The sequence below is a fragment of the Crocodylus porosus genome, unplaced genomic scaffold, assembly GCF_001723895.1.
Source record: "Crocodylus porosus isolate Cpor-Errol unplaced genomic scaffold, CroPor_comp1, whole genome shotgun sequence".
Lineage (NCBI taxonomy): Eukaryota > Metazoa > Chordata > Crocodylia > Crocodylidae > Crocodylus > Crocodylus porosus.
In genome coordinates this window covers 40,087,769-40,100,677 of record NW_017728943.1, presented here as the reverse complement: position 1 = coordinate 40,100,677, position 12,909 = coordinate 40,087,769, and the positions used below count along the sequence as shown (strand labels likewise).

General features: G+C 39.3%; 1 protein-coding gene across 1 annotated transcript; it reads right to left on the bottom strand.

Annotated features, from left to right (window-relative positions):
* Nucleotides 1-2,956: 2,956 nt before the first annotated feature.
* CCT4 (chaperonin containing TCP1 subunit 4) lies at nucleotides 2,957-12,494 on the bottom strand. The gene is made up of 14 exons (XM_019549207.1): nucleotides 12,257-12,494; nucleotides 11,696-11,748; nucleotides 11,281-11,370; nucleotides 10,341-10,449; nucleotides 8,667-8,809; nucleotides 7,482-7,603; nucleotides 7,256-7,388; nucleotides 6,725-6,864; nucleotides 6,277-6,373; nucleotides 5,841-5,951; nucleotides 5,379-5,509; nucleotides 5,030-5,264; nucleotides 3,488-3,601; nucleotides 2,957-3,205 (listed from the first exon to the last, which is right to left on the bottom strand). Exons 1-14 carry the CDS (start codon nucleotides 12,375-12,377, stop codon nucleotides 3,191-3,193), a joined length of 1,614 nt encoding a protein of 537 aa, XP_019404752.1. The 5' UTR covers nucleotides 12,378-12,494; the 3' UTR covers nucleotides 2,957-3,190.
* Between the last annotated feature and the right edge of the window lie 415 nt (nucleotides 12,495-12,909).

The following is a 12,909-nucleotide window of genomic DNA, read 5'->3' as shown; positions in this document are numbered from 1 at the left end:
CATGATGCACTTTTTTGGTGTTTTGAAGGGTGAATATTTTCCTACATAAATAAGTAAAGCAAATATTGTTGCATTGAAGTCAGATATACATGTTTTGGTGACATTTAAACAAATATCTTTTAAAAACATATTAAACTCTCAGATAATGTGCTAGCTAAAAACAATACTATTTTCACCAAGCAGATTTTATTGAGGATGGACAATTAATTTAGAAAATAAATTTATCTTGCTCTATTAAAAGCAGGAAAAGCTTTTACTAAAAGTGAATGAGTATATTTTATAAGAAGTGGGTATGGTACAAATTCTAATGGAGTGCAACTTTCATTACAAGGAACTTGCATCCAGTTAAGATTTAATGGATTGACTCTCAACCATTTGATCTCACTAAGAAATTACACTGTCCTTTATCAACACAAGAATAATGTAGACACCCATGCTTATATAGCCATAGGAACATACAGCAAAACAATCTGACTTCCCAGTTCTTTCTCTACAAGGATGGCTAACATGGTCTAAAATGCTTAAGATCTCTCACACGGTAAATTAGGTAAAGAACATTTGTAAGGATTTTGTTTTTAATAGGGAAAGATTTGCTTGTGTTTTGATGGACATTTGAGCACACAGCTACACAAATCACTGTAGACCTTTACATATGTTAAACTATCAGAGTGGGGGGTATACTTTTTGCAGGGAAGAAGCAACAGAAAAGATGAGGAAACAGGTTTTAGAAAATACTGATGCTGTTTCTTTACAGTTGCATACAAGGTTTAAAGCATGCTAAAACAGCCTCTACCTGAGCTAGTTCCAAACTACTTTATAAGCCTAATGTCACTGGCTCTCACCTTATACCTGCAGTGAGATAGAAGGGATCCATAATGTTAGAATGTACTAATCCAACTGAATTGGGTGGAGTCAGATGATAGGTGAAACTAGTGAGGTCTGGATCCAACTCTTCAGTTTTTAAGTCTAAATACTTAGACAAGGACTAAAGGGCAGGAAAGTCTGCTATATATACTTTAAAAAAAAAAACAAGCAGCAGTACAGGGAAATGGTTTAACTATGAAGTTCTATAGTGATACAACTTTGATGATACTGTTCAGTACATTTGAAGCATTAAATGGTACTTGTGATTCTTTACCCGTCATTCATACAAGTCAGTCCCTCTCTTGAATGCCTAAAGAACCAGAAAGGATGAGAAAAAGGGGAGGAACTTCTAACAGGAACGGACACTTTCAATAATTGGATACAGGTAAAAAGCTGGGGCCTTTAACAGCTCTGCCAGCATATGGGGTCACTCTGTGGCTGGATTTAGGGTGAGGGGCTGGACCAGCACACTTGACTGTACCTGTTGACTGACCCTGCACACTGGCCCAATATTGGATTTAGCCACAGGACTGGAAAGTATAAGAATGACATTTATAGCCTCACTCTGACATCTAGCCGTAAAGCATGTAAAAGACCTTGGAAGGAATTTATTTACACAAATGGGTATTTTCTCCTATAGTTTTCCCTCTTATGTTGTATGCTGTAGCCATATTCAGAACCTGAGAAGTAGCCTATGGGTCCTTCATAATAACCTACAGCAGTTTTCAACCTTTTTTGGTTGGTATACTCCTGGTGGCCTGTCCAGAAGCAGGGAGTCCCCTGGCTGGTCAATAAGGGGGGGGGTGGAGGGGTGTCCCCAACAGCTGGACAGAGAATAAGAAAGTATTATCACTGATAATATAAGCTGTTTTCAACATTATTGGGATGAAATTAATATATTAAAACCCACTGTCCTTGTATACTACCACCTCCTAGTAGAGTTCTTAATTGAAATGTTAGAGCAGGGGTTGCTAACCTGTATAGGAAGGGGAAGGGTCAAGCAGCACAGCAGCAGATACAACAAGGAATGCAAGGAAGGAAACAAAAGTAGAACAGCAGATCAGATGAAGAGTACAGGGCTGGGAACAGAAAGCAGAACAGTGGATCAGGCAGGGGAAGGGGATTAGTGGCACCTGGAGAGGATGTAGCACTAATTTGCAGCACACCTGTCAAAAAGGCTGGTTACTGCTACAATACAAAAAGACAAATGAGTAGTGCAAACTGAATTCTAACTGTACACCTGTTTTTCTACAAGTCACCAATAAAACACTACCATGAGCTAGAAGCATCTTTCTACCACTCATTAAGTCCACTAAGTTGTAATATTAATTACTGCAGTTTAAGCTATTGAAGAATGGTCTTTTACATGCATTGCACTGTCTTTACTATTTCTTCAGTAATAGTAAATGGCATATTTCAGAAACCAAGGAGTCTGTAGGTGATTTACAGGTAAGTGGTAAGCATATCACAGGGTTAAAAGTAAAAAACCTGTATTGCTCAAAATCTCATCTAATCAGCATGGCACTTGTGTGTTTTCAGTTTATTTCCATAAGGTCCAACCACTGAAGTCTAGATGGAAGTAGTTACATAAGAATTCAGGCTGGACTAAAATTATATCAGCATCATCCTCTACCTACATATTGCTGCATTTAGTGAGCAACCATTAGAATAAAGGCCTAAAAGTCCTTAATAGAAGAGGCTTCCTAAGTATTGCTCCACTTAACTGTAATGCATGTAGTTTCCTACATTAGCTAAGTGTCTCAGTTGGCTGATGTACAGGAGTATACTGAAGAGCTGATGAAAACCTCTCTCCTTCTTTCAGTGTCTATATTAGAATGGTGCAAGAAATAAATGCATTTGAATTTACAAGGCAAGGCTGAGTCCTGTTCCTCCTTGGCTGTGGCAGCTCCCTACCAAACCCATTAGAGCAATTCTCTCTCTATTTCAGAAACCTGGAAGGAACAACTCTGAGCTAGGCCATTACTGAAGCAAACATTTCATAATGATATTACTTCAAAGGACTGTAAAAGCTAATGCTGGAGACTTCCATCCAAACAGGACTGGGCACTGCAAAACATATACACTACAAAAGCAGAATGGTTGAATTTTTTAATGCAGACCTGCAAGTGTAGAATACCGTCTTGTCTTCTCTTTTACAAACAGAATTTGCTTTTCGAAACCAGAGACTTTATTAAATTAAGTTGATAAAAGTACATAAATGTAAGTAGGCATTAGCTAGATGCCCAATGCAGAGAGCTCATGAAGAAACCACGTTCTGAACTATGGCAAGATACTCCAGGCAACACCACTGTTTTCTGCAGTTGTCTTACCGAGTGTTTACCTGCAAAAAAGAATTCGAAGTCAGACACACTGTAGGCAGCACATGGGAACCCCTGCCCCTCATTATTTTAAACACCCCACTTCACATAATCTTTTTTGTAATTTATTTTTTAAAACAAGCTTGTTGCTTTCCAGTATTTGGCTGCAATTACAGCAGCACACTAATCCTGGGAATGTTACAAGTAGCAGAATTTTTAGGTTAACCCGTTATAAAGACTATACTTTTTTTCACAGCACCATTACACTTGAAGTAGAACATTCACATAAAAGAAAAATACCTTACCACATCATCAATCTTAAGAATGCTACGGACAGTTTCTGTAGCAAGTGTCAAAGCACTGACAGAGACGAGCAAAGGCTGGACAACCAACTCCTCCAGAATGTTGGAAATTCCACCCTGCAAACCAAAATTTCATTCTCAGATTGTACAATGGAGACTTGCTTTGAAACATTTATATTATCCCTAGTAGTCCCTTGGTGAGTATATTATTCAAAGAAAAACATTCATTAGCATTTGCGGAAGCACTTTGTGTAACATTTGTTTCCCAGTAAGGATTCTGTTATACAGAGATTTTTCTTCCAGCAGTATTTGAGAAATCCATCCAAAACCAACTAAGCCAGGGAGGAAATGGATACAAATGCAGCTGTATCCACCCACAGCTATGCTCCCAGATTCAGTGCCCAGGCAAGAAGCTAGCCACTCCAAGCTGATGGAAAAGAAGTCAGTGTTGCCAATTCACACAATCTAAGTGAGCAGATATTTCTCCCAGTTGGCTCTATTCCAGCAGCGGGCAATTATTTTGGGTGGAGGGCTGCTTACTGAGTTTTGGCAAGCTATTGAAGGCCACATGAAAAGCTGCCAGGGGCAGATAAATATTAATTTTCTAAATTTTGTAGGGGCCCTGCAGGCCGCATTTTGTCCACCCCTGCTCTATTCGGTGTACAACAAATCTACATTTTTATTCTAAAATAAAAAAATTCTATGGTTTTCATGGCTACAAAGATGACATTGACACTTCACTGGCAAATTGAAAATATCACTACTCCCACCACAAGCCAAGCCCTCTACGCTAGCACAGCCAAGCATATTATTGTTAGTGGAGTAGAAAATAGAATTTGTTTGTGGGACAGAAACAGAAACAGGTTTTAAAGGTTTTATTTTGAATCAGGGTAAAGTAATCTTCACTTTTTAATGGGGAAAATTCTGAAGGATTCTATTTTGGGAGAACCAAGTATTCCCCTCCACGCCAGCTTGCCACCTGCCTACATGAAAGCCGTTTAAATTTCACTGCCCCCCCCCCACAGGCAGAACATGAAATAAACTTTTCTTCTTGGCAGGCAGTTGGGGAGCTAATCTGTTTAAATTTTCTCCAATGGGACAACAGTTTTATTCTTTGGAAGAGTTGAGGGAAATTCTGACTTCTCCTCTATATATGTACAAATCAACTGTCTAACACAAGCATTTTTTAAAGACTTCATTGATTTCTAATAGAACATTCAAAATAACAAGTTAAGATTCCCACAATCAAGCTTTTTTAAAATTCTTGATTTTTCTGAGGTTCTGAACATGAAAATGCTCAAATCTTCTGCTGAAATTATATGTAGAGCTGAGTAGTCATAGTACCAACTTATACACAAGTTGTTAAAAGGAACTGAGATCACTATAGAAGTTAAAAATAGTGAAAAACCTCCCCCCCCCCCAAGTATCTGACCCAATAATTATACACAGAACTGTTTGGGACTAAAATCTGGATGCCTTTGTGATGCCTTTGTTCATGTCTTTATTATCAAGCATTATTCCTCTAAAGAGCCTATTCTTTTTTACCTTTCTGACATTAATGCCCGCTGTTTTCTCCCCTTGAGCATGTCTGTTTCTCAGCTCTGTTACGGTAGAAATAGGATTAAGGCCCGCATTTTCAGCTAGTGTAGATGGAATGACTTCCAATGCATCTCCAAATGCACGGACACAGTATGAGTCCATACCACTCAAAGTGCGAGAATATTCATTCAAGCGCAAGGCCAACTCTATTTCTGGTGCACCACCACCTGCAATCAAGGCTCTAAGAAACAAAAGCAAGATTTTAAATATCATAAGATTCTGAAGTAAAAGCTTTGTATATTTAAGAGACTACGGTATACTGCTGTATAAAGACCAGTACAAAAACTGGTGTTACCTTTTCTTCACCAAGCAGCGTATGACACACAGTGCGTCGTGAATTGAACGTTCAGCTTCTTCCATCACTAATTTGTTGGATCCACGTACCACAAGTGTTACAGTTTTTGCAGGGCTTGCACACCCCGTAATCTGCAATATCAAAGTAGCACAAAAATGGACTAAAAATGAATATTAAGTCTGTGATATTACTCATTAACAGGGAGCAACAAGTAGTACAGATTTAAAGTGGCAGACCTGATATTTGGTTCCTTGACAAATGACCAACGTCCCATTAAACTAGTCCACTAAAGTTTTCTTTAATTAGTAACGAAAAAAAATATTGCCCAGTACTGAAACCCAAGTTACAACTTTTTAGTGGAATGAAGTATTAGTTTCTAGAACCAAGAAGTTGCAGGATATCTCCCTTTACAGTGACATTTCAATCTTGGAATAATGGAAAAGTTACTCTATTTCTGCTTACCTTTATTAGCTTCCCAGATCCATTCAGGTTGACCTCTTCTGCCAGCTCTGCGGATCCGAGCATGTCAGGAGCAAACTGGTCAATATGAGCAACTGGCTTGGTTCCAATTGTCTACAGAAACCCATAAATTAAGCATTACGACTCAATGAACTTGTCTTAAATCAAGAAGCACTGAATGTATATTAGAGATGGTTTAACTGTTTGCTTTTTTAGAGAAGCCCAATATTTTTGCCTTTTTTTTTTTTTTTTTTTGAGGGGAAGAAAAGCCAAAAGTAAAAGGATATCCTTGAGAGTACTCTCGTCTGTTCCTTTAACATACTTTAATAGTCTAAATTTCACAAGCTCCAAGTCAATGAAATAGTTTACGTAGAATGTAACACTATATACGAGGCTGGACTCTGGAAACTCCTCAAGCACATTTGTCCCATTTTCTTACCTTACATATAAATTCAATGTCTTCCCTTTCAATATCTTTAACCACCATGATCTTCATCTTGTTTAGGAAGTGGAGAGCAAGGTCACTAAGAGCATCTCTAAAATAAAAATAAATAAATACAAACCCAGAGTCAATTCATAACACTATATAAGCTTAATGCTGGTAGCATGCTATTGCTTTAATTACCGTTAGGATTTGTACCTATAGATTCAAAGATATAAATCTACTGAAACACCAGTTCAGGCTTAGAAAAAAAACTGACTAAAATTCCAAAGTGGAAAGTGTGTTAAATTTTTCTTTGAGATGTGATGATCCTTATAGAAACCATCCACTTCTTCTGAAAGCAGTGGCTCAAAACACCCAGTTGTTGAAAGAATACCAACTTTACTTTATCTTCTCTCAGTACAGACACTTTACTCCAATAAGAACAGGCCAGTAGTTAACATACCGCAAAATAGATTTCTGAATCAGCAACACATTGCATCCAGCCTTCTTAATTTGTTTAACTAAATTGAGAATGTAAGCTCTCTCTTCACGCAATACTCGGTCCATCTGAGCATAGTCAGAAACAACAATCTGGTTGTCCATCTATTAAAAACAGAAAAATATTTGTCTTCTGTAAGGTTGCTGAAGTCCAGCTGAATTTAAGTACAAGTTTCTAAACAGGTAATGTTTTCCTAATTCTGCAGTTGCCATCTAAAGCACACAAATTGAACAAATTAAATAAAGAAAATTCTCTCTTAGAAAAAGTATTTTGGGTACTTATTTGGTAACAAAACATGGCTTTTCTTTTCAAAGTCAATGACAATACACAAGAGGACTATTTAAACTAAGTTAAAACCACTGAATTAATTGTGGGACAAAGAAATTACAGCAGGGCAAAGACTTGGGAAGTATATTTTATCTAGGAGCAAATTACATATCTAAATCCCCATGTGCTATGATAAGGATCAATTTCAGCAGAACCAGACAAACTCACATCTGTCTTTGGAGCCGACAGGCAAAACTGAATTAGACCAATCTTGGCTTTTTCCACTCTAGTTACACCAGTATTTGCCACCTTCTGAGTGAGGACTAGTCCTTCAACCAGTTCACAATCATCAATTGTTCCACTAGAAATAAAGGAGTTGGACTGAATTAACATTTTAGGGAAGCAGATTAAGGTGTTACGCAGTTTATTGACAGAACCATGAATTATTCCTTACCCAAGCTTTTTAACAATTTTAATGTCTCTAAGATCCACACCAGTAGCTGTAGATGGGTCAATCACTTTCATCACTGCATCCACACTCATTGGCGACAACAGACTAGAGTACTGAGACACAACCTACAGAGTAAAAGGAAAAAAACCAAAAACTTTACTGTGGTAGGCAGGGAACAGGATTCTTCAATCTAACCGAGTGAACATATTTAAGATTATGTAGTCAACAAATTCACAGGTTTTTGCTCTCTTTTCTGTACTCATGAACACCCCATTTTAAAAATGTACTGTGATTTCTTTTTTTTTTCCCCCTTTCAAGGAAGCAACTTGGTGTAGAGCTGCATTTATTTTGACAAGGGCAAATAACATGATTTGTAGACAGCATAGCTATGGTACACAGATCAACACTTAAAAACAATGTAGTTCAGATACAGAGAACATTGTTCAAAACAAATTATTTTGACTCAAATACCCAATATAAAAACTATTTAAAAGAGATGTCTTTTTATCTGTTATGCTTAAAAGGAAAGTAGACGTGAAATCTAGTTATTTAAGGAATAACATTAAAGAATTCTACAATGGCACCTTTATGGGAAAAAACGTCTCTGCGTGAATAATAGAACTGATTTAGGGAACAATTTGTTAAATGTTCAAAGTAAAGCAGTTGAAGGGAACTTCCATGTTTTTTCCAGTTTCAGCAATATTTCAGGTAGCACCTAAAATTATTTAAAAATTTCAGATGAAATGTGTTTGAAGTTGAAATTCAGATGAAATTGTTGACTGTGCAAGTTAACACCAATCAACTGCAGCTTCATGAAAAGTCACCTCCAAACAGTGCACAAAGTTCCTATAGTTACCTATGTCCCAAGTAATCTCATTTGCAATGTGCAAGACATCAAAAACACTTATTAAAAGAACAGTAAATATGAGGCAGTGGAAGGAAATCAGTCCAACAAGTTTCATGTAAATAATGGAAGATGTCTGAATTCAATTTATGCATATCTTGGCTGACTGAACTAAAAATGTTTGTATTATGGCAGCACATTCGGAATCATTTTGTTAGACTCAAAATACAAGAAAAGTCCCTGTTCCTGAGCATTCTAAAAGGGTAAAAATATACGAAGTATAAACACATTTTTAATTTAACTCAAAAATTAAGCTAAATATTCATCTATCCCTCAATTCTTACCTTTGAATTCAGTGAAGTAGTTGCACTATTTAGCAAAGTTTCTCTGTCACTCAGTTCAACGGGATGTGCCATTTTGGTCAAGACTTCAACACCCTTATCCAAAGCCTTCTGGAATGATTCTGAAATGGTGGTAGGGTGAATTCCTATTAGAAAAGAGAAATTCAAAAATTTTCAAATGAACTGTTTGCATTACTTTCCACCTTGACTCCTGAAAGTTTAAAGATTGGGTTGCTACAGTAACAGTGCCTCTTTAAAATCTGACTCTTAAGAGTAACAATAATATGAATTTGTATTTTACCAGTAAATTTGTTTCTGGTGATAACCTCAGCTTCATCAATGAAAACTTCCAGATTTGCCTGCTTGTTCTCATGGACTAATACAATGCATTGCCTGTAGTATCTGAAGCCCACATGCATTCCAATAAGATTATATATTTTGTTAGAGACTGGAAATAAGTACTTAAGAAAAACGACTGTTGAGCTTGCTTAGGTCTAAACTTGGTTTGTACAATAATAGATTTACAAGTTTAACATAAATAACTATATATTCATGATAGTCATGAATATATGCATCAATATGCATTGATATGCTTTTGGTATACTGAACCTAATTAGAGATTTACGCTGCCTTCTAATGATTAAGGTATCCCAATACTTTACAATAAGTAAAGAACTTATCCTTAAAACCCTTGTATGGTACGAAATTATTGTCATCCCTTTTACAACGTCAAGCTGTGGCACAAAGAAAACAACTGATTTATCTACAGTCATGGAAAGTATATGGTAGAGTGGGGGACTTGAATCCAAACCCGTGTCCAAGTCCAGTGTTTTTTTTACAAAGCCATCCTTATTCTCAGAAGTTACAACAGTTCCCTTCACATGTCTGATGAATCAGATCTGTCCTACCATACATTAGTATTATAAAAAGAAAATCTGTCAACTCAAGAGTGTGCGATGATTGTGCAGTTCCTTTTAAGGATGCAGCTAACAGCGCAGATCATTCCACTATGCAGCACCAGCACTGGTGAGCTCCTTTCTGTATGCATAAGGTACTGTTGTGATACTCCTACCAGACTCAGCTGAACAGAATTAACTCTAGTGAGGCACTGCAATAATGCATTTCATCTACAGTAAATTGAATTCCTCACTTTAGACAACTTTTTTTGTTTTTATTTTTTATTGTTTTGACACCAGCAGTTTTTCCAACACAAACCCCACTGGCTCTCTCACACACTACTTGGTTGCTGCCAGTAACTTCACTAGATAGCAGAATCACCAGTACCCACAGACAAATATATTACTTTCCACAATCAAAGTCTCTTACAAATATTAATCTGTTTTCTTTAATTTTGCTATGCCTCATCAGAATAGGTCTGGAAATAAATATATTATCTATTCAAGTTTTACCTGGTTACATATTATCAACATGTCTAGACACTTTAAGGCTGTGTTTAATTGTTGATACTGGAAACATCAACTCAACAATAAAGATAAATGCTACAAGACTGCCACCAGAAAGGGGATATTATTCCAGAAATGGAAAACTCTGGCTAATTCTCTACCGCATACCAAAATGCAAACAACAATTATTCTAAGAGCTACTATTAGTGAAGACATCAATTTGAAATACCTCATTTAAATTCAGTTAGATTTCCTTTTACTTGAAATAACGTACCTTTCTGGAGAAGTCTAGAACAGGCATCCAAGAGAGCTCCAGCAATGACAACAACAGATGTGGTGCCATCACCAGCTTCAATATCTTGTGCTTTGGACAGCTCTACCAACTAAATGACAATAAAAAATAAATCATACTAGTCTACTGGAACCAATTTACTTTTATATACAGCAGATGAAACAAGAGAATATTCAAGACTCTAGTGAGCACCATACCTGAAGGGCAGTTAAACTTACTAACTTTAAACATCAGAGATTGGTCCCATTATATAACTTGCTTTTGGACTTCAAAAATAGGTAGCTGTTCCTAATGCACAATCTGCTTCTATACATTTTCCTCTGCTTACAAAAGGTATATAGTTACATTTCAGTCCATTTTCCTCACTCATCATCTCTCCTGCAGCACTTGCGTGCAGGAGTAATGAAAGATTTTCCTCCAAATGCACACCTGTGTGCATATGTTTTAGGGGATTTTGCCTTCCCCCAAGGCATGAATCTATCCCATTTCCAGGTATGACCATATGCTGCATGGGCCAATATTCTCAGAAAGTACAGAAGATCCTTTCCTTTTAGATTCCTGACTAGTGTATCTTGCTCATGTACTCTATGTTGGGTGCCCTGCAGCTTTCTAAAACTAAAATCATCTCAGCTTCATGATTAAACTAAATTAACCTGTTGTCGCCTTATGCCAGGGGTTCTCAAACTGGAGCTAGCAAGCAACTTAAAACAGGGCTGCAAATTTCCCAGGGGGTACGCACAGTGACATGGGGAAGCGGCACTGTGTGGTGGATGGCAACAGCAGCTGCTGCGTGCAAGCTCCCTGTCCCCTGTCATCCAGCACTCAGGTTCACGGTATCACAGTCTGAGAACCCCTGTTGTAGGCCATTTTACTATTCAGGTTGGGAAGTGGTGATTAGAGACAGAAACTAAGCATTACTTACCATTTTGGCTGCAGGGTGCAGGACCTGCATTTGCTTCAGAATAGTGGCACCATCATTGGTAATTGTCACATCCCCTTTAGCATCCTGAATCTAGAGAAACATTAAAGATGTGTCATTTAATGTCTTTTAGCTGTATATACTTAACACTAAATCAACCCCAAGAGCCCCATAAAATGCTCTCCACTTCAAACAAATAAACAAAAAAATCACTTATGACAATCTTTAGGTTTCAAGATATTCCCTTTATACCAATAACTGCCAAGCCAGGCTCACCTGCTTAGAAGTTACTTGATGATTAACAAATACCAGCAAACAAACAAAAGATGCTTATCTGATTAAAACACATACTTGAAACTTGCTTAAAACACACTGACTAGACTTATAAAGCAATTAAGACACTAAGCTCCAAGCTTACCATTTTATCCATTCCTTTTGGCCCCAGGCTTGTTCTAATTGCATCAGCGACAGCTGAAGAAAGACAAAGACACTTTTACCCAACAGGTGGGGCATACGCAGATTTACACATCTAACCCAGGCAGCCAGCACAGTTACAGGACCTGTGACACCCTGCCCGCAGGCAGCAGTTCTGCACAGAAGACAGGCTGACAACTGCCCAGCCCTACCTAAAGGCTTAAGCCAGAATCGCTTAACAACACATGGGCATGCTCTAAAAGCAGCCTCATTACTGTGACCTGCAAAAAATCCGGGAAAATACCAACATCCCAGGGCTGCTTCCAACACCCCGAGCCGATTACAAAAACAACCCTAACGCCTCCCGATTGGACTAACAGCAGGTCGCCCCACACACCAACCTAAATACAATGAACGGGCGTGGGCGCCAGCACCACCCAGCCCCGCTGTCCCCACCACTCCTCCGGGGGGGGCAGGGCCTGGGGGCGGTGGGGGAAGGGAGCCGCCCCCACGAGTGAAGCAGGACGCGGGGGTCCATACCGCCCCCGGCCGGGCCTAGCCGCACCTTTGCCCGCGGCGATGTTGCTGAAGCGGATCTGTGCGGGCTTATCCCGGTCCTGGTAGGCGCCCTTGGAGCGGCCCGCTCCAGCCCCACCGTACGCCTTGACTCCCGAGTTGTCCGGCATGGCGGTCCCGCGCTCCCGGCCTCGGATGGCAACGGATCCACTCAGCGCTCCCCTCGCCCGCCCCGAACCTTCCAGAAAGCGCCGCTGCCGCAGGTACCAGCAGCAGCAGGAAGGGCCTTGCGCAGGAGCCGGCGCGTGGTGTGACGTCACCCGAGCTGCCTTTGCCCGCGCCTGCAGGGAGACGCGAACGGGGATAGGCGAATGCGTTAGACGCCTGTCTGCTGGCGGAGGCCCCGGCTGCCTGGACTGTGAGCACTAGCATGCTCGGTTGTGTTGGCGTGGAGGGGTTTGTGGGGTTGTGGGTGCTGCTCCCCGCTGCACGATAATGATCTCGTTTGTTTGCTGATTTCAACCCTTGTGCAATCTACAGTCCATAATAGTCAGTGTTTTCAAAACGTGCCATCATTTTGAGGTGTTGGGTGTGACATACCCTGCATCTTTGATGGAGGGTGTGTCAGACCCAAGTCACTCTCGGGGAGTCTGAATTGGGTTTGAGGGGTTGTTTTTTGGGTTTTTTTGAGGAAGGGGGTGG

What these genes read in the sequence shown, in the direction of transcription:
- CCT4 (XM_019549207.1), bottom strand. Translation starts at nt 12,377, where the DNA reads ATGCCGGACAACTCGGGAGTCAAGGCGTACGGTGGGGCTGGAGCGGGC. An exon ending in CTACTTCACTGAATTCAAAG is followed by an intron (nt 7,604 to 8,666) that starts GTAAGAATTGAG and finishes TTTACTCTGTAG; the next exon opens with GTTGTGTCTCAGTACTCTAG. An exon ending in ATTCAGAAATCTATTTTGCG is followed by an intron (nt 6,374 to 6,724) that starts GTATGTTAACTA and finishes TTTTTATTTTAG; the next exon opens with AGATGCTCTTAGTGACCTTG.